The sequence below is a fragment of the Rhinoderma darwinii genome, chromosome 7, assembly GCF_050947455.1.
Source record: "Rhinoderma darwinii isolate aRhiDar2 chromosome 7, aRhiDar2.hap1, whole genome shotgun sequence".
Lineage (NCBI taxonomy): Eukaryota > Metazoa > Chordata > Amphibia > Anura > Rhinodermatidae > Rhinoderma > Rhinoderma darwinii.
The window spans coordinates 56,517,076-56,536,254 of NC_134693.1; the positions used below are offsets into that span (position 1 = coordinate 56,517,076).

The 19,179-nt window shown below is 40.5% G+C and overlaps 1 protein-coding gene across 1 annotated transcript; it reads left to right on the forward strand.

The window, feature by feature from the left end:
* Positions 1-1,541: 1,541 nt before the first annotated feature.
* Positions 1,542-17,016, forward strand: LOC142657456 (fibronectin type III domain-containing protein 7-like). The gene is made up of 11 exons (XM_075832487.1): positions 1,542-1,583; positions 2,385-2,400; positions 3,344-3,610; positions 4,006-4,260; positions 7,243-7,512; positions 8,578-8,838; positions 10,473-10,733; positions 10,863-11,123; positions 12,616-12,876; positions 15,644-15,856; positions 16,736-17,016. The coding sequence occupies exons 1-11, from the start codon at positions 1,542-1,544 to the stop codon at positions 17,014-17,016; spliced, it is 2,388 nt and encodes a 795-aa protein (XP_075688602.1).
* The last annotated feature ends 2,163 nt before the right edge of the window (positions 17,017-19,179 follow it).

Here is a 19,179-nt window from a genome sequence, read left to right on the forward strand (position 1 = left end):
GGAATCTAGTCTTCTTCTGTAACCTTTGCCCTCTTGTACTCATACATTTCTGCCCTCTTTTTTAATGCCCTTTTGTGTATGACAGTTGATAGTCTTTTATAATCCTTGCATTTACAATACCCCAGAGCACAATGAGAGTTCTACCATTTCTTATAAGTTTGCTTTCTCTGGGAACAAAAAGTCAGATAGGTTTCCATTATTGGGAGGGAAAGTGTCCTCCACCCGATATCTTCTTACAGTTTTCTATCATTTTGGATCGGCCCATATCAACCAGTAAACATAACACTTTCCAAACCTATTCCTTTGGTCTGAAAACAACTGCTAATGTGTCTTTTAGAGAACTCTCAAGTAATAGTTGAAGAATCCATGAAATGGCCAGCTTGCAGATTTTATGTACGGTAGTCCTGCTTTCTGCTTTTTTTCAGGTATGTTGAATCAATATTTGTAAGGTTTCTTTTAATGGATAGTGAAATAGTAGGAAGGTATTTGTGTCTAAGTCTATCCGTCCAAGTCAATATTTGAATTGTATGAAACATTTTAATACATTTTTTTATTTGTATCACAGTTCTATGAAGATTTAAAAATCTTGAAGTTATATTTGAAGTTATATTGACTATTTTTGCTTTTTTTTATAGGCATATAAATAACTACAAATGGGAAAATTAAGACTAAATAATGAATAAATCTATTCTTTCACAAATGTTTTTGCAACGCACTTAGCAATGAATTTAATTTAGTTTGTATATATCTTAAAGCTCCACAGATAATTAATTATTCTGTGTAACATGGGATCAGATATTTATATCTACATTTCTATACTGTTAGAAATGTAATTCAATTATGAAAATGCAGAAGTGTAATTTAAAAATGATACCGTGCATTATTCTAAAAATGACAAAAGTGATTTTTGCTTTTTTTTTTTTGTAAGTACTATCGGTCAATGTACAGCATTATTAGAAATCATTTATATAAAAAACATATTTACAATTGTATTTAATTTATTTAATCCTAATAGTATTCAGAAAGAGGCTTCGAATTAGAGATAGAACCTACACAAGGAAAAACTGCTAAAAAAAATATGCCATAAACAAGTCACATAATGGCCAAATATAGTGTACACATATGACGGCTTATTCTGAAAAGTCACCTGAAAGGTTAGGTACGCTTTAAAGAATTACTCCTGCAGGTGGATGCCAACCTCTTGGCACACTCTAAAAAACACCATTAAGAACCTATAACTCAGTACTAGGTCTCAGATGCTACCTTCTTCTCTGGTAGACAGGACTTTTTTATAGTAGTGGCACCATTAGTTTTTTTTACTGTATAGTGAGTGGCACTGATGTTGCGAATTATTGACCTAAACACATTTAGACTGCTGACAGTCAGCAAACAGATCGGCTATAAGTCTAGCAATAAGCCACCATAAGGATTATTTGGGCACATTTATAAAGACTGTCATAGGCAGTTTTCTGGGTACATATGCATCCTATTCAAAAAGCTCATTTCTGATGTTTTCAGATTGGAGGTGTTGTGTGGCAAGCATGTGCCAAATTGATAAAGCTTTGGGTTGGCAGTTTTGCCAGGTTAGACTACTCATCTCTCAGCCTTTCGCAAACCTCCAGTACATTTTCCATCATTTTTGACAATAGAGAATTATTGGCAAAAGGACACATTTTATAAATGTGCCCATTATGTGTGTGAATGGTAACAAAATTATTGTTTCCGACTAGTGGAAATGTGTTACATTTTTTAAAAATCTATCTAAATGGATAGTTGTTACCTATTGCCACTCATGGTGAGTTACAATAGTGAATTGGTGGGGGAAATGCATGTGTGCAAGTGTTGCTAAAATTCGAATGCTTTAGTGAAAAAAATATTAACTTTGTAGCAATACAAATGTCTGCATGAACCTTTCTCTAAATGTTTTTTCTTTTGCTTTGGACACGCTCTTTTTGTTAAAAGGTTCCTCAATGTAAGAAAGAACAAAAGGGTGTCTTGCTTCTGGGACCCTCAGAGATCAGCTGTCTGTGGGGGAATCCAACAGCGAGGGTTCAATGCCTCTGCAGCACTAATGCAGGGGAAATGAAGTATTACATGGTACCCACATGTAAATTTGTCAATTACAAAAGTGCTTTGTTCCTCAGAGCCAGAGACCCTTTTTGTAGCCACTCTCTGCTCTTTCTCATTATTCAGAGTCCTGAACAGGGGATGTCCTTCCATTGGCTCATAATTTGCTAATATATCAAGCAAACCTTTTTCGGAATTGTGAATAAATTATACTGATAAATAATCAAACTTAGAATGAGGAAAGTTCTCTGTCTTAGGTCAATTTTACAGTACAATGCTTAAATTCTTATAAAAAAAATCTTTTTTTCTTTTTCTAGTTTTCATCTGGAAGAGGTAATACAGTTTATTTATTGATATTCATCTTACTTTGTATTTTTCTATGTTAATATACAAAAGGGAGGGCCGCATGTACTCTATGTACATGCAAACTATGTACCAGGGCCCCCACATTCCATATGCTATTTATAACACTGGTGTCTCCCTATCAGGCAGAGGGGCCTCTGGGCCCTCTTTTACAACAGGGCCCAGGTGCGACCGCTATTCCTACACCCCCTGGACAAGTAGTCAAAAACTTTCAAAGCTTTTTATTATTTTGACTATAGAAGCCCATATATATTAGACATATCCCATGTATCGTAGAAGACCTCATAGCTGTAAACGTCTACACTTAGGTGCATCTTTCCCTAATAACCCAGAATAAACAATTTAGAATACATTAAAGCATACTCATTGAGAGTCGTATGAAACCATATCAACCAAACCTCCTATAGTGGTAGCTGCGTTTTTATTATTAGATGTGCAACCATGCAGGGGAAGCAGAGAATATAGACCTCTGACTGCTTATGCATTATATTAGGAAAATAACTATTATAAACGTTGCCATTCAATTATGGCACATTTAGTATAATGATACATATGTTTTAAAAGGTTATTTCTCCCTAAATGAGCCATCAAGACGTATAGTCTGGGCTAAGAGACCCTTAGTATAGAGTACATATAGCAATGAGTGGCATCCATATCAGGTTTATATAAATTGAGTTTATTGTAGCATTTGCATGAAATGAATGTATTGTGGAATCTCTTCAAAATACAATTTTTTACAGCAATTTTGGGTGGTATTCGGTATCACTGTATGTCTGTATATATATATATATATATATATATATATATATATATATATATATATATATATATATATATATATATATATATATATATATATATATATATATATAATTTATATATACAACTGATACAAATGTTCCATTCCATAAAGACCTCCAGATCACTAATGTTACAAGTCCAACCTCTGCTCAACTTCTGGTCTCATGGAACTCCAGCTCTACCTTGGTGTCCTACTTTATGCTTGATCTTCGTGTGGTGAACAATGCTTCCATCGCTCCCATCACTGCTATTGCCAGCGTTTCTATCCGATCCAAGCTCATTCAGGGTCTACGAGCAGGGACGTTTTATAACATAACACTGAGATCATATCAATCTAATGGAGCAGTGCTTGCAACAACCTGGACGGAGTCACAGACAGGTCAGTATATGATTTATGATGGGAGACAATTGAAATTTGTTATGTACATTAAGTCAGGTAAGCAGATGAGCACAGGCAAAGGGAAGACCAAATAGACTTTTCGAATTTATCTATAGTGTTGTTCTTTATTAATATTGTACATTGTTCATCAATAAAAAGCTTTACATAAATATAAGGAGATTGTTATTACAGTTAGTTCCTAATGCTGTATCCTTCAATTACTAAATATGGTCTGTTTCAGTAAAGAAACTATCTTATAGTTACTTGCCCACTTAGTCTACTGCCATTGGAAATTTTGTACGACAGACTAAATCCTCTGACTACAATCATCTGACTACATTCAGATAACATCCCATTCTTCAATTAAATTATGTTTTTTTCCCCCCAAATTTAAGTGCCTGCAACTCCACAGATTACAACATTCAACGGCATATCCAGCACTGAAATCACAGTTGGGTGGTCATCTCAAGCCGGGGTAGATTACTACTTTCTGATGGTGACACTTGGTTCCGAAACGATTAACCGGACATTCAGTGTCTTGAACTGCAGCATTGCGGGGCTTCAGCCATCCTCCCTTTACAGTCTCACATTATATGCTATGAATTCTGCTGGACCTAGTGCAGCAAGCAAGCGTGTGACTGTTCTTACCTGTAAGTATCTGTGCCTTACTAATTAAAATATTTGCTAATCGATATGTTATTTATGGGATAATTAAATGACTTGCAAATATTTTTTGTTTTCAACTTCCCATAAAATTGTGGTTGAAAACAACATTTCAATAACTCTCTCGCTGGACAGGGCGCACAAATTGTTGTATATCTTAACGACCGCCATATAGTCATTACCCTGAACTACCCTACTACTATTAAGGATAGTTCTTCTGAAGCACCGCCTTTTCATGGCAGCACTTCATAAGTTGATTCCCGTGAATCGGGCGCTCTGCTCCGGAAGCCAAAGCTGTTGCTAATAGCCTCGGGCTTCAGGGCAACGATCAGAGATCAATAGCAGTGGTCTTCGGTCATGGGATCCCGGCCGTTTACCCCTCAGATACTCTCTCACACCATTAGCACAGCGATGCGATCGCGGGGGGCCGATGGTATTATGGCAACCGGGGGCCAAACAAAGGCCCCCAGGTCTGCCTTTAGCGAACGCCTGCTAGGCCATGCCAGAGGCAATAATACACTGCATTACAGATATATTGCAGTGTATTATAAAAGCGATCAAATGATCTCATAATAAAGTCCCCTAGTGGGATTAAAAAAAAAGTTACAAAAAGTTTTACAAAGTTTATATTAAATAAATAAAAGTCCCAAGTAAAAAATAATTAAAAACCAACTTTTTCCCATTACAAAATGCTTTATTATGAAAAAAATTACACGTATTTGGTAATGCCGCTTCCGTAACGACCACAATTATAAAACGATTACATTATAAAAAAAATTCAAATTTGATAAAAAGTGATCAAAAATGATAAAATGGTACAAATAAAAACTACAAGTCGTCCGGCAAAAACAAGCCCTCATACAGCTCTGTCAGCAGAAAAATATTTAATAACAATATAAAAAAGTTATGGCTTTTAAAATATGGCGATAAGAAAACGATATAAATTTGGTATCACCACAATCGTAATGACCCGCTGAATAAAGTTATGTTAGTTATAACACACAGTAAACGGTGTAAATTTTAGAAGCAAAAAAGAATGACGAAATTTGAGGGTTTTTTTTCCATTACCCCAACAAAAAAGTTACTAAAAGTTAATCAATAAATATGTACCCCAATATGGTGCTATTAAAAATACAATTTGTCCTGCAAAAAAACAAGTCCTTATACAGCTATGTAGACGGAAAAATAAAAAAGTTATAGTTCTTTGAATGTGACGGTGGAAAAACTTAAATTGCTTGGTCATTAAGGCTTAAAATACCTTTGGTAATAAGGGGTTAAAGCATATGTTTTGCACGGATCCTGAGTTATACCCTGTACTATAATGCAGGTTGCTACTGGAAACAATCAAAAAGCTTGTCGTCAGACACATCTCAAAGTGCTTATCTAATACATTAGGACAGGTTTTTTTTTTTCTAAATCAGTTTGTGTATAGAATACAATTCCCACAAAGCAAAATCACCAGAGGAAGTTCTGTACAGACATTGAGCCAGCAAGGAAAACTGAGAGATGTCAGCTCTGAAGCCTGTAAAATTATGAATGCAGCTCTGGAGTATAACACAGAGAAGCAAAAAGCACCAAAGAGAAAATCCTTGTATCATGCTCCATCCATGCCCTTTTCATTTTGTATTCTATTATAAAAAGGAAATAAGCTAAACGTCTAGTGTTGCAGCTTGTGCATTGTACCAGTTGATTCTGCAGCAGCATCGGCGTTTGCAGGTAAGTCGATGTAGCCTCTGTCGCCTGGTGCCGATGTGTCCTCGCTCGTCCGACACGATGCAGGACCTGGGCCAGGAAGTGACGTCACAGCGTGATCTCTCGAGAACACGCTGTGTGTCTGTGCACTGCCAGAAGCTGGGTGTTAACGAAGAGAAGGGGATGATACTGATTCGTCAGCATCATACACTTCTATTCACAACGCCCAGCTACTAAAAGAAGTAATAACGCCCAGATGTACACACACAATACACGCCCACTTGGACATAACTTTAAACACGCCCAGTTGTACTTAAAGGGAATGTGTTGCCAGCAAAACATGTTTTTTTTTTTTAGTTAAACAATTAGTGTGTAGGTGATTAAACATTGTTCTAATTTTTTTTATTTTTTCCACGAGTCAGGAAATATTATAAATTGGATTCAATTTATAATATTTCCCAGCACTGGTCACTAGATGGAGCAATTCCCAAAATTGCAGCATTGCATGTGGTAAAGCAACCACATTGCTTTATGCTGCAAAATTGGGAAAAAATCCCTCGCTCTAGTGAGCTCTCAGAATCCCCCCCTCCTTTATCCTGGCTAGTGCCGGGAGAAACGAGGGGTTTGAACGGTCTAACCTCCTACACTGTGTGTCGCCATTTTTTGAGCTAACACACAGTGTAGAAGGTTTACATACACTATAAAACACACTGAAACACGAACATACATAGAAATCACTTACCTGCTCCAGTCGCGGCCGCGACCGGAAGTAGTAATCTTACTGCCCGGCTGCGACTTCCGGTCCACAGGAAAATGGCGCCGGGCGGCGCGCATTTCAAATCGGACTGTGTGGGAGCGGCGCATGTTCCTGTTCCTTTAAGAAAGGCTTATTTGCATAAATATAAAAATGCTTATAACTTGGCCAAAAATGCTCGTTTTTGAAAAAAAAAAAAAACGTTACTGTAATCTGCATTGCAGCGCCTATCTGCTGCAATACGAGATGGGGGTTTGAAAATCTGGTGACAGAGCCTCTTTAAGCTCTGTTCACATCTGTCGCAGATGACCTCTAGCGCAGCCTGCCGGAGTCCATGATGGAAATGGCGCTTCTGTTTTTCTCTTTATTCTGTTCCTATGATGGAACAGAATAATGGAAAAACTAGCACAGATGTGAACGGAGCCTTAAAGAAACTGACACTAGCTTTTTTCTCATTAACAGTAGGAAATTAAATGTTTCTTAATGTTTTATTATGTTTAATATATTATTATGTATTTTTTAGTGACTTCACCACCAATGGATGCCACTGTGACTTCACTTTCAAGTTACTCTGTAACGTTATCTTGGTCAAGTGTTGAAAAGGCGCTGATGTATGGAATTTTTGTGTATGAAGATGGACCAAGTACTAAATTGGTCTTTATCAGAAAAACCACTTCCACCACGATCTTGTTGGATAATCTCCTTCCATGCACTAAATATAGTTTTGGCCTTACATCTTATAATTGGTTTTACACAGCTGGGGAAGAGAATCGGGTATTGCAGGAAACTGGAAGTAAGTTGATTTTCATGTCTATTAAGGCTTCGTTCACATCTGCATTGGAGGCTCCGTTAAGGCCCTCTGTCGCAGAGATTACCAGAGAAAATAGCGCAGCATGCTACGCTATTGTCTCCGGTAAAATGACGTAAACCCCAACGGAATGCCGACGGAACCCATTCAAGTCAATGGGTTCCGTCGGCGGTATCTGTCGTGCAACAAAACCGTTGCCTCCGTTATTCCCTTGTTCTGCTTCTCTGATGCAGCAGAACAACGGAACACACTGACGCAGGTGTGAATGAAGCCTTAGCTATGCAAATTAATAATAATGTTAATCATCATCATAATAAAATTATTTAAAAAAGGCAGAAAATAAACCACACAGCATGCTAGATCAGTTCTTATCTGATGTTAAATTCTAGGTTTCTATATGACTATTACACATTAGAGCTTACCAACACTAAAAGGGTATTCCCATCTCGGACATTGATGGCATGTCCACAGCATAGGATAGATGCGGGTTCCACCTCTGGTAACCACGCCCATCTCTAGAAAAGGCCCCCCTGACCCCCTTTTGCCGTTGTTGCTATACAGAAACAGCCGGGCTTGCTGAGCTATTCTATATCCGTAAGTGAATTGGAAATTAAGGAGCTGCGGAAACAGCGTAGCTGGATGTGCTACGCTGTTTCCAACTCTCCCATCTACTTCTATGGGAGTTCCTTAAAAAGCGTAGCAAAATGTGCTCTGCTGACTCCTGAAAACACGGCCGGCCACATTGTAAGTCAGTGGCTGGATCCCAGGAACAGCGGCAGAAGGTAAGATTGGGTTTAGGGGGCCCCATTCTAGAGATAGGTGCAGGTTCCAGAGGTGGGACACACATCTATCAGACATTTTTGGCATATCCTGTGGATATGCCATACATTTCCAAGATAGGAATACCCATTTAATGTGGAGGTGCATTATTAAAATAATTACCATTGGTACAACCATGAGCTGCTACTCAATACATTGTTGGCGATGATTAGTTGTTACATCTTAACAAATTAACAAAAAAAAATCTATATTTTGTATTTTGTTAACCAGGGCTGGATTCTCCTCAGGATGTCACCATTCAGTACAACAGCAATATGGGGACTGCATTATTATCCTGGAAATCAAGTATTGGAGCTTCTTCATATCTGGCTTCAGCAAAAACAGAAAATGGGCATGAGACATTGTGTACATCCACTTCTAGCAGTTGTGACATACAGAACCTTCTGTGTGAACAGACATATACAGTGAGCATCACAGCTCTCAATAATGGTTGCACCAGCAATGGCAGTCAAGCCTTGACTCTAGAAACAGGTAATTTCACTATTAGGGTATGTGCACACACACTATTTACGTCCGTAATTGACGGACGTATTTCGGCCGCAAGTACCGGACCGAACACAGTGCAGGGAGCCGGGCTCCTAGCATCATAGTTATGTACGACGCTAGGAGTCCCTGCCTCGCTGCCGGACAACTGTCCCGTACTGTAATCATGTTTTCAGTACGTGACAGTTGTCCTGCAGCGAGGCAGGGACTCCTAGCATCGTACATAACTATGATGCTAGGAGCCCGGCTCCCTGCACTGAGTTCGGTCCGGAACTTGCGGCCGAAATACGTCCGTAAATTACGGACGTAATTAGTGTGTGTGCACATACCCTTACTAATTTTCCTTGCATTAATATAATAATATTTTTGTAATGTTTTCAGACTGATGTCTTCAGGCCAAGGCACCAGGGGCACATTGCTCCGGGTTTTTTGCCTGGTGCCCTAGGTGTTCCGGGCCAGCGACTGAAACTTTCAATTGTACATGCGCCCTTAGGAGCATTCTTACCGACTAAAGTGAACGATGAGTCTATGGAGGGATGCGTGAACTGTGGAAAAATAGGACATGTCCTATTTTCCCACGGACCCTTCACATGGTCCATTGAAACAACGGCCACATTGAATTACAAAGGTCCGTGGGACGGCCGATGTTTCAACGGCCGTCACACGGACGTTTAACACGCTCGTGTAAATAAGGCCTAAGATGGAGCAACCTCTTTAAGGCCGGGGAACTTCAATGTTACTGTCATAATACTGTATGTGTGGACCATCATGTAACTGGAGACACCCAGTACTGAGAGCTGTGCTGGAAATGTATCTCAGTTTTACCCACTTCAATGTAAAGAATTTTGTTTAAAAGCAGACAACCTTTTAAATTGTAGCCCCCCCCCCCCCTTTTCTAGTATTTTTCCAACTGAATTTGTATTACCACCAATGTTTTTGTGAGTTTCTGGCACTATGGAGCCTGCACCTGCAGAAATTTTGCTTCTCAGATAATTTTATAGCAGTATCCAATTGAAGTGACTACTGGCTGAATCATTGTCATTTCCGTAATGTCAGATACCTCCTTGGTCTAATCAGGTTGCTTATATAAACATGCTACCTTAAGGCCCCATGCACACGACCATGCCCGTAATCACAGCCCACGATTGCGAGCACGGCCGGCCACTGACGGCCGCCCACATTTTCGGGTCGCGCTCCCATACAAAGTATAGGAGCACGACCCGTAAAATACGAAAAATAGGACATGCTACATAATTCCCGACAGTTCAATGCACGGACACCCATCCGTAGCGCTACGGAAAGGTGTCTGCAACCAGTATAAACGAATGGGTCCGTAAAACTGCAGACCTTGGTACGGTACGGTTGTGTGTATGGGGCCTTAGTGTGTATTCAACCGTTCAGTTTTGCTGTGTTTTTTGCAAAAATCATATGTTTTTACCACTATTTGCGGTGGTTTTGTAGTTAGCAGGAACACTATGGCAAATTTCACTTTAAAAAGCATGAACTTTTGCAGTGCGGTTTTTGGTCGCGCTGCAACACATGTGGCAAAACTGCATTGTGTGTATACACCCTTACTCAGATACTTTTTAATATTTAACTTGGGATTTTTTTCTGATTTACAGCGCCGTGTGCTCCTCAGAATGTGACCGTGATCCGTGATTGCCAGATTAATACCGTTAGCCTGTACTGGAACCCTGTAATTTATACAGTTAAATACACTGCGAATGCCTTCGCTCCAGATGGCAGCAAAGAAGAATGTGTGAACAGGGACACTTACTGCTTCTTCATGAACCTGCTATGTGGCACAGTGTATGAGATGAGTGTTTTTGCTTTCAATGGTAAAGTGAATGGTTCCAGAAGCCAAGGAATTAAAGTAAGGACAGGTGAGAAGACTGGAGCGGGGAACTCCTTTGAGCCCGCAATGAAAGCAGCAGTACACAATATATGTAATTCATTATTATTGTGTTATATTTTGTTCACACTCACCTATTATTTATTTCTTTACATTCAAGCACCATGTGACCCGGATAATGTTCAAGCCATTGCCCAGTGCCCAGACAATACATTAGCCGTGTCATGGGGACCATCAGTTGGAGCTGTATTCTACACAGCATCAGCCTTAGGAAGCAGTGGCTTTTTCTACAACTGTTCCTCAGTTAATACCAGCTGTCAGATCACAGGGCTACAATGTGGAGAAAGTCTATCCGTGTCTGTGATCGCCTATGATGACCAGTGTGCCAGTATGAGTAGTGCTCCTGAGGAGGTCGTAACAGGTATTTAAACATTTGCAAAAGCTGAAGGACTTTTGTGGTATCTGAGTAATTCATACAACTAAAATATGGATACTATAAAAACAAATTCAACATATAGTATATTATAGTACAGTATAATATGGTATAGTATAAAAAACATATACATCGCAGAACATCCAGTTAATGAAATCTCATCATTCAGATATAATCAAAACCTTTGCATTTTGTTCCTCATTTATATGTATCTACACGGAGTAGATGCAATGTGACTGAAAGCCGCGCTTCAATGCTTTTTGGTGTAGTTGTCAAATTAATTCTTAATTGGCTGTGGGGTTTTGCTAGTAAAACAGCAATTTACCAGCAAAAACGCACGGCCATTAACAATCAATTTGTACACTGTGCTGAACAGCACATTGAAGCGGTTTTCAGCCGCATCGTGGCCGCTCCGTGTGGCATTATCCTTTTTATTTCATATATCTCTTGTTAGTTCCTGAGAGCTCCTTTAATTATTTAAATTAATAAATAAATGGAAATAATCATGGCGTTGTATAAAGCGAGTATATATAGCAATTCCCCAAAATACTCCTGTTATCCATACAGTATGTCTTCCTTTATTGGCAAGAGTGATTTGAGTAATAGGGAGAGCAGTTACGGGGAAATCTTGCTACCAATGCTGCTCACCCTGGCACCCTCTTCAGAATATGTGCTGCCTCCATCTCCAGCACCTGCATTATGTCAATAGAGAGAAGGGAAGAGATGATGACCATAAGAACATCACAAACACCCCTTTCCTCTCTTGATTCAAAGAATACAGGAGCTGTAAATGTTGCTAATTTTGTCTATTACACTTATACTGGTAAATGGAGCAATTTAGAGAAAGATAGGAGTAGCAAATAGTTCTACTGGAAACACATCCTCAGGTTACCAGCTGTAGATATATTATTAATATGGTGCCACCTCTTGGCTGCAAGACTTAGGGTCCCATTACACGGCCCGATGTGGGCTAGCTCAACGGGCACTGATCAACGAGACAGATTGTTGATCGGCGCTCGTTTGCTCCTTTGACAAGGAGCTACAGTATATATAGGGATGAGCACTAGTTACTACGATTGCTTGTCCTCATGCATTTCTATCATGTTGGCAGCACGTCTCCCTATTTACACAGGGAGATGTGCTGCCGACAACGATAATATTGTCGACATTTAAAACTATACAATCAGCTGATGAACGAGCGTTTGCTTGTTCATCGGCTGATGGTTGCCCAATTATCGGGAACGAGCGCTCTGTGAACACTTGTTTGCCCAACAATTGGCCCATGTAAAAGGGTCTTTAGACTGTGTTATTTATCATATATTGTATCGCTTAGCTATATTTCACAGTAAGCACCATTTAGGAATTGAAAAGACAATCATCATTTTGCAAACAAAGCAAACAAAATCCAAATGTAGAATGTCATAAAAATAAACCGAATATTAAGTACAGCATCATTCTTATTTATGTGTTTGCCTTACAGTTCCATGTGCACCCAAAGATATTTCAGCCATGATTCATTGCGACACCCATTCTGCACTCATCCAATGGGACTACAGTGAAGGGGCAGTTCGGTACATTGCACATGCAAAAGCAAGTGATGGCTCCGAATATTCCTGTGAATCATTTCGTCAAAGCTGTTATTTATCTGAATTACCATGTAGTCAGACCTACACAGTATATGTCACTGCTGACAACTACCAGTGCATGAGCCCCTACAGTCCAACTGTGGAGATCAAAGCAGGTGAGCGTTCATAGCTATTAACCATGAAGCAATCATAATTTAATGCAAGTATAGACGCAGACAGTTCTTGATGTCTTGTGACGAGTCAACCCTTTATAGAACTTAAATAGGCATGACAATCAGTCCGGCTCCAAAAACTCCTGGCATACAGTACAGTTGGTATCCCTGGGGGAAGTAGTGGCTAAACATGCCAGGTCCTACAGAGTAAGAACTGCACTTTGTTGGCGGTTTCCCTCCATACTACGAAGTCCAAAAGCCCGAAGTCCAGAAGCCTAAAGGCCTCGTTCACACAGAGTTTTTTGCAGGAGGAAAATTCTGCCTCAAAATTCCGTCTGGGATTTTGAGGCAGATTTTGTCCTTCCTGCATGTCGTTTGCCGCAATTTTCGCCGCGTTTTTCGCTCGCGCCCATTGAGTGCTATGGGCAAAAAACTCTGCGAAATACGCTTTCTCTGTCTCCCATTGATTTCAATGGGAGGTCAGAGGCATAAACGCGCGAAGATGGGGCATGTCCCTTCTTTCTACAGCGAGGTGGTTTTACCGCTCGCGGGAGAAAACCACCCCCGTCTCCCATTGAAATCAATGGGAGGCATTTTTGGCCCTTTTTTGACGAGTTTTGCGGAGCGGTCTCCGCTCCAAAAAGCTCGTCAAAATCCTCCGTGTGAACAGGGCCCAAGGGTATGTTCCCACGCCCTATTTTCGCCCGTTTTTCGGGCTGTAAACGCCTGAACGCCTCCAAACATCTGCCCATTGATTTCAATGGGAAAACGGCGTTCTTATTTATTTATTTATTTATTTCAGTTACTTATATAGCGCCAACATATTACACAGCGCTGTACAGAGGTCCACTTTTTTACTGTCCCCATTGGGGCTCACAATCTAAATTCCCTATGGGTATGTTTTTGGGGTGTGGGAGGAAACCGGAGTACCCGGAGGAAACCCACGCAAACACGGGGAGAACATACAAACTCCATGCAGATGTTGTCCTTGGTTGGATTTGAACCCAGGACCCCAGTGCTGCAAGGCAATAGTGCTAACCACTGAGCCACCGTTTGTTCCCGACGGAGCGTTTTTCGCGGCGTATTATTTAGGCGTAAAATAACGGCCACGAAAAAGAAGTGCAAAACACTTCTTATGACGTTTTTGGAGCCGTTTTCCATAGACTCTATAGAAAAAAGCTCCAAAAACGGCCATAAAAAATGCTGCGAAAATCACGAGTGGCACAAAAAATGTCTGAAAATCAGGATCTGTTTTCTCTTGAAAACAGCTCCATATTTTGAGACGTTTTTGCTCACTGCGTGTGAACATACCCTAAATGCGATCGGGTTTGTCTTCATGAGATAATTCCTTTGCTTGTGAGTTTATTATCTGAAAGTAAAGCAATTAAGGTGGATGTTGCAGGTTATTTTACTCCTATACCCTTTCCTACACAAATCTCAACATCATACACAACTGGGTGTGCATGCTTTGGAAATAGAACCCCATGGATTCAGAGGCCATATGGATGACTTTGTCTGAATGTTCAACACTACCTTGGTAGAATGGATGGTAACTGGTTCCTGCTAGGATTTCACACTATGCACAAAACTCCCGGTGATATGCTCCACATCTGTTGGTCGTGCACCAGTCTAGTCTGATTCTGGTCTAGAATGTATGGTATTATACACAGTTTGTTCAATGTCATTCTACGCCACAATCCCTGGTTAGCCCTCTTAGATTATGAGGTGAAAACTCTCGCTCCCATTCTGCTCTGCCTTTTTACCTTTCTCTTTCTTGCTGCTAAACAGACTATTACTCACTCATGGTAAGAGAAAGGTCCAAACACAGGAGGTTAAGGTGAGGATGGATGGATTCTGAACTTATCACTATCCGATATCACCCTGGCCTAGTATGGTTATCTGACATGTTCTCTTCTCCGTATACTCTATTTGTTTGCCCCTCTCTAGTGCCCCCCTTTTTTTTCTCTTTTCCCTACCCCCTGCTCCTTTGTTTTGGTCTAGTTAGGTAGTTTTGTCTTTACCCCATATCTGAAGATCTTACATGGGATCTTTTGCTTCGCCTATTTGTCGCAGCATCCATGGTTTCCATCAAAAGCATTTGGAACCTAGCTGTCTCTTGATACCTGGCCAATATATTGTTTGCTTTATTATATCCCCATGTGTACTTTATATTACATTTATCTCCTTATACATTTGTATATTTCTATCTCTTTTCAAAAATGAATAAACATTTTGAAATAGAAAAATGTTAATTGTTTACACAGACACAGCGACTCCATATGGGTGGCTCACTGGGTATGAATGGGACGAGCTGCAGTTCAATGCGCAGTCACCTATATGAACCAATATGGCTGTACCTGTGTAAACAATGAAGGGAATGTGGCAATCGTGAGAGTGCCGTGGCCCATTCATGATGCTTGTTCTGTGGGGACCCAGAGTTAAGAACTACACTAAAACATTGATGGGCTAAAGATAGGCCTTCAATGTTAAAGTCCCAGAGAACCCGTATAATGTCATCACCACATAGAAAGCAGATTTATTTAATATTCTATAACCATCAGGAAATTATAGTACAATACTCTAGATAATCAATTAATCTTTGTTGTGGTATCTCTGTTGTATGTATATGTCAGAACAGCAAATTAATTCTTGTGACCCTATTTTTTTTTTTGCAACTCAAGGGATGGACCTCTTTTTTTTTTTAACCCCCCCCCCTGTTGTTCCCCTCTTCTCAAGCATTTGTAATAAAAATAAACTTTTGTGTTTGCAGTTCCTTGCACTCCAGAGATTGTTGGTACTGAATTCATTTGCGATCACAACACAATATTTGTCACATGGACAGAGGACACTAGAAATATAACATTCAAAGCTACTGCATGGGGTAACTCTGGCAATTACAACTGCACGACCCAGGGAAATAATTGTAAAATCAGCAATGTTAGCTGTGGAGAACTGTACTCTGTCTCTATTGATGCCGATAATGGTCAGTGTGTTTCTTCTTCCAATCAGAGTGCACCGCTATATTCAGGTATTGTTCTGGTTTCAATATTTTTCTAATTAAAATTTTCTCTAAAATTGTTTTGAAAATTATTTGAGCCTTGACAAGTTAGGTGATGTTTTATGCTGGTTCCATCCAGGAACAGGGATCCGTATTATTGATCCATGCTGTATGGATCTGTAATATAGAGCCCCTAGCCTGCCATGGCTCCATACTGTACAGCACCACGCAGTATAGAACTATAATACGAGACTGCGTGTACCATTGCGCATGGCCCATGCACATGGCATTACCATATCCATGGACGCTAACGAACCCAGAACTTTGTTAAGGTGACTACTTGTTCCATGTACTTTCCCATGTATTTCTCAGATTGGACTCCATATGCCAAGCTTTCATAAAGAGACACTTTGACATGGAGACATGTCTTCTTCCGGTCCCTCTATGATGTAAAAAAAAAATATTTACCTCACAACTTACTGTCCAGCTGTAGGTCATTGCACCATCTTTCTCTTCATGGCTCTAGGAACTGGAAGTGCCTTTAGTGCATATCATTTACACATGGCGGTCTCTGTATCTCCCATAGACTATAATGCAGTATGAACACCAATGTGTGGATACCTTTCAACCAGGAACGTGGGCTTAGAAACCCTGTTCTTCGGATTGATGGGTAGCCCAGAGGGTGTGTCCTAAAATGGTTGAAAAATAAAATCCCCTTTAATAAAGAAAATGATCTGCCATCATACATGGTATATGATTGTAAACTACCTCTTTGATATAATGATCAAAGACCAGTGTATAGGCAGGCACACATCCTCAGAATAAAATTAACTTAACAGTGTTTTTCTATTTTTTGATTCATAGCTCCTTGCAAACCAACAGATGTATCTGCTAAAAGTATATGTGCTAGTGGCAGCGCTCATATATCCTGGACAAACAGTTCTGGAAATGGGGTAGATACATATGTGGCTGAAATGCAAAGCAATGATGGTCTGGCTCAACTGATGTGCCAATCTACAACAGGAACTTGTGTGATCGAGGGCACTAAATGTGGAGAAGTGTACAGAGCATCAGTCACAGCAGTGGGTAACAGTTGCCAGGCAATGTCCAATGCATTTTCACTGGAACCAGGTAACGGAAAATAAATCAAATTAATTAATTTAATTTAATAAGTTGATTTTAAAACTATTAAGGCTAGTAGGTACGAGATATATATGGATAGCTTTTGGAAACAAAACAACATGAAAAATATTACTTATAGCAAAACATATAAATATTAAACCTCACAAGCTCGAAGAAAATAATTGATAGAAAATAGGGCCTAAAATAAATGTATAACCAAGTTGACCAACTCCAAATGTTGGCCATTTTCTTTGCCAATGGACAGTGTGTTAGTTGTGAAAAACAATATACTATTATATTAATCTATATATGTTAAAGGGGTTGTCCACGAACGGACAACTGATGACCTATCCAAAGGATAGTTATTTCACAGTATTCAGTGTACGGAGACGGAAGCAGATGGCTCTGTACACTGCATAGCGGCCGTGCTGCAGAACTGCAGCTCTACTCCTATTCACTTGAATAGGAGCAGAGCTGCAGTACTGCAGCTTGGCCGCTATTCCGTGACCAGAGCCATCTGCTTCCGGACCCCAACCGATCATATACCGATTACCTATACTGTGGATAGGTCATGAGTTGTCCGGTCGTGGACAACCCCTTTAAGGTTGTACAAAGATTCTAGTATGATTTACAGAACTTTAAAGCCATTGAAGCATACACAGGTCATCACTCATTCATTACTATGCAGTAAATTATATGTTTCATTTTTGACACTATAGATCAAGTGTCTACTTTCAGTTGCAGAGAGACACACTGGGGAGTTATCTATCCAGGGTCGAGCATATCTATATTGAGCTTACTCCCTTAAAGAGGCTCTGTCACCAGTTTATAACTGCTCTATCTTCTACCTAATCTAATAGGAGCTTTAATGCAGATAACAACAGTTTTTGTTTGTTTTTTAAAACGTTTATTTTTGACCAAGTTATGATAATTTTTAATTTTATGTTAATTTGTTCTTAATGCCCAACTGGGCGTTTTTTTTTATTTTTCACCACGTGGGCATTGTAAAGAAAAGTGTATGACGCTGACCAATCAGCGTCATACACTTCTCTTCATTCATGCCCAACTTGTTTCACTGCACAGCGTGATCTCGCGAGATCACGCTGTGACGGGACTTCCTCCCGCAAGTCCATTCACCGAAGCGATGGGAGAGTCAGCAGACATCGCCTCCAGCCATGCCAAGATGTTTATCCGAATCTGCAGAGGCTGGAGGCGATGTCTGTTCAGTCTTCCATGGCTCCGGTGAAGGACCTGTGGGAGGAAGTCCTACACAAACCCTGGGGCACTTTACATTTTTTTTCTACCTCCCTCCATTATTTAGATATCGGTGCCATTATATTTGGTGCCCCGATATTTAAATAACCCCCTGAACTGTCAACGGGGCGTGTACTTGCAAGGAGGCGTGTTACTATGACTGTGACACTGTCCAATAAGATATGGACAGTGCCACAGCAAGAGCGAGGAGATTGAGTGTGCGCGCACACACGCTCTGTCACTCACTCTCAAGAAGATTAGTCTTTTCACCCGAACTGGCAAGGGGGTGTGTCACTGCTACGGACAGTGTAGGAGCTGTGGAGAGGAGAGCGCACATGTGCGCTCTCATCCATTCAGCTCTTGTGAGAGATCAGTCTTGTACTTTGTCTGCCAAACTGGCAAGGAGGCGTGTCACTGCTACGGACAGTGTAAGAGCTGGGGAGTGCTTACACTGTCCGTAGCAGAGACACGCCCACTTGCCAGTTCGGCAGACAATACAAGACTGATGAGCTGAAGAGATGAGAGCGCGCTCTCCCCTCCACAGCTCTTACACTTAGCAGTGACACGCCCGCTTGCCAGTTTGGCAGAAGACAAATCTTGAAAGCTGAAGAGTGAAAGTGAGAGCGTGCGTGCGCACACTCTCCCTCCTCGGTCTTGCTGTGGCACTGTCCATATCTGATTGGACAGTGTCACAGCCATAGTAACACGCCCCCTTGCCAGTACACGCCACGTTGACTGTTCAGGGGGTTATTTAAATATCAGGCGCCAAATATAACGGCACCGATATCTAAATAACGGAGGTAGGTAGAACATTTTTTAAAGTGCCCCAGGGTTTGTGCAGCCCTCCCCATTACATGCTGCACTCAGCTGCACATGTATGGGGAGGTGAAATCTTCTCTTTAAGGGTATGTTCACTCGAGGGCGTCCGTAAC

What these genes read in the sequence shown, in the direction of transcription:
- LOC142657456 (XM_075832487.1), top strand. Translation starts at nt 1,542, where the DNA reads ATGTGCCAAATTGATAAAGCTTTGGGTTGGCAGTTTTGCCAG. An exon ending in GCGTGTGACTGTTCTTACCT is followed by an intron (nt 4,261 to 7,242) that starts GTAAGTATCTGT and finishes TGTATTTTTTAG; the next exon opens with TGACTTCACCACCAATGGAT. An exon ending in CTCTATTGATGCCGATAATG is followed by an intron (nt 15,857 to 16,735) that starts GTCAGTGTGTTT and finishes TTTGATTCATAG; the next exon opens with CTCCTTGCAAACCAACAGAT.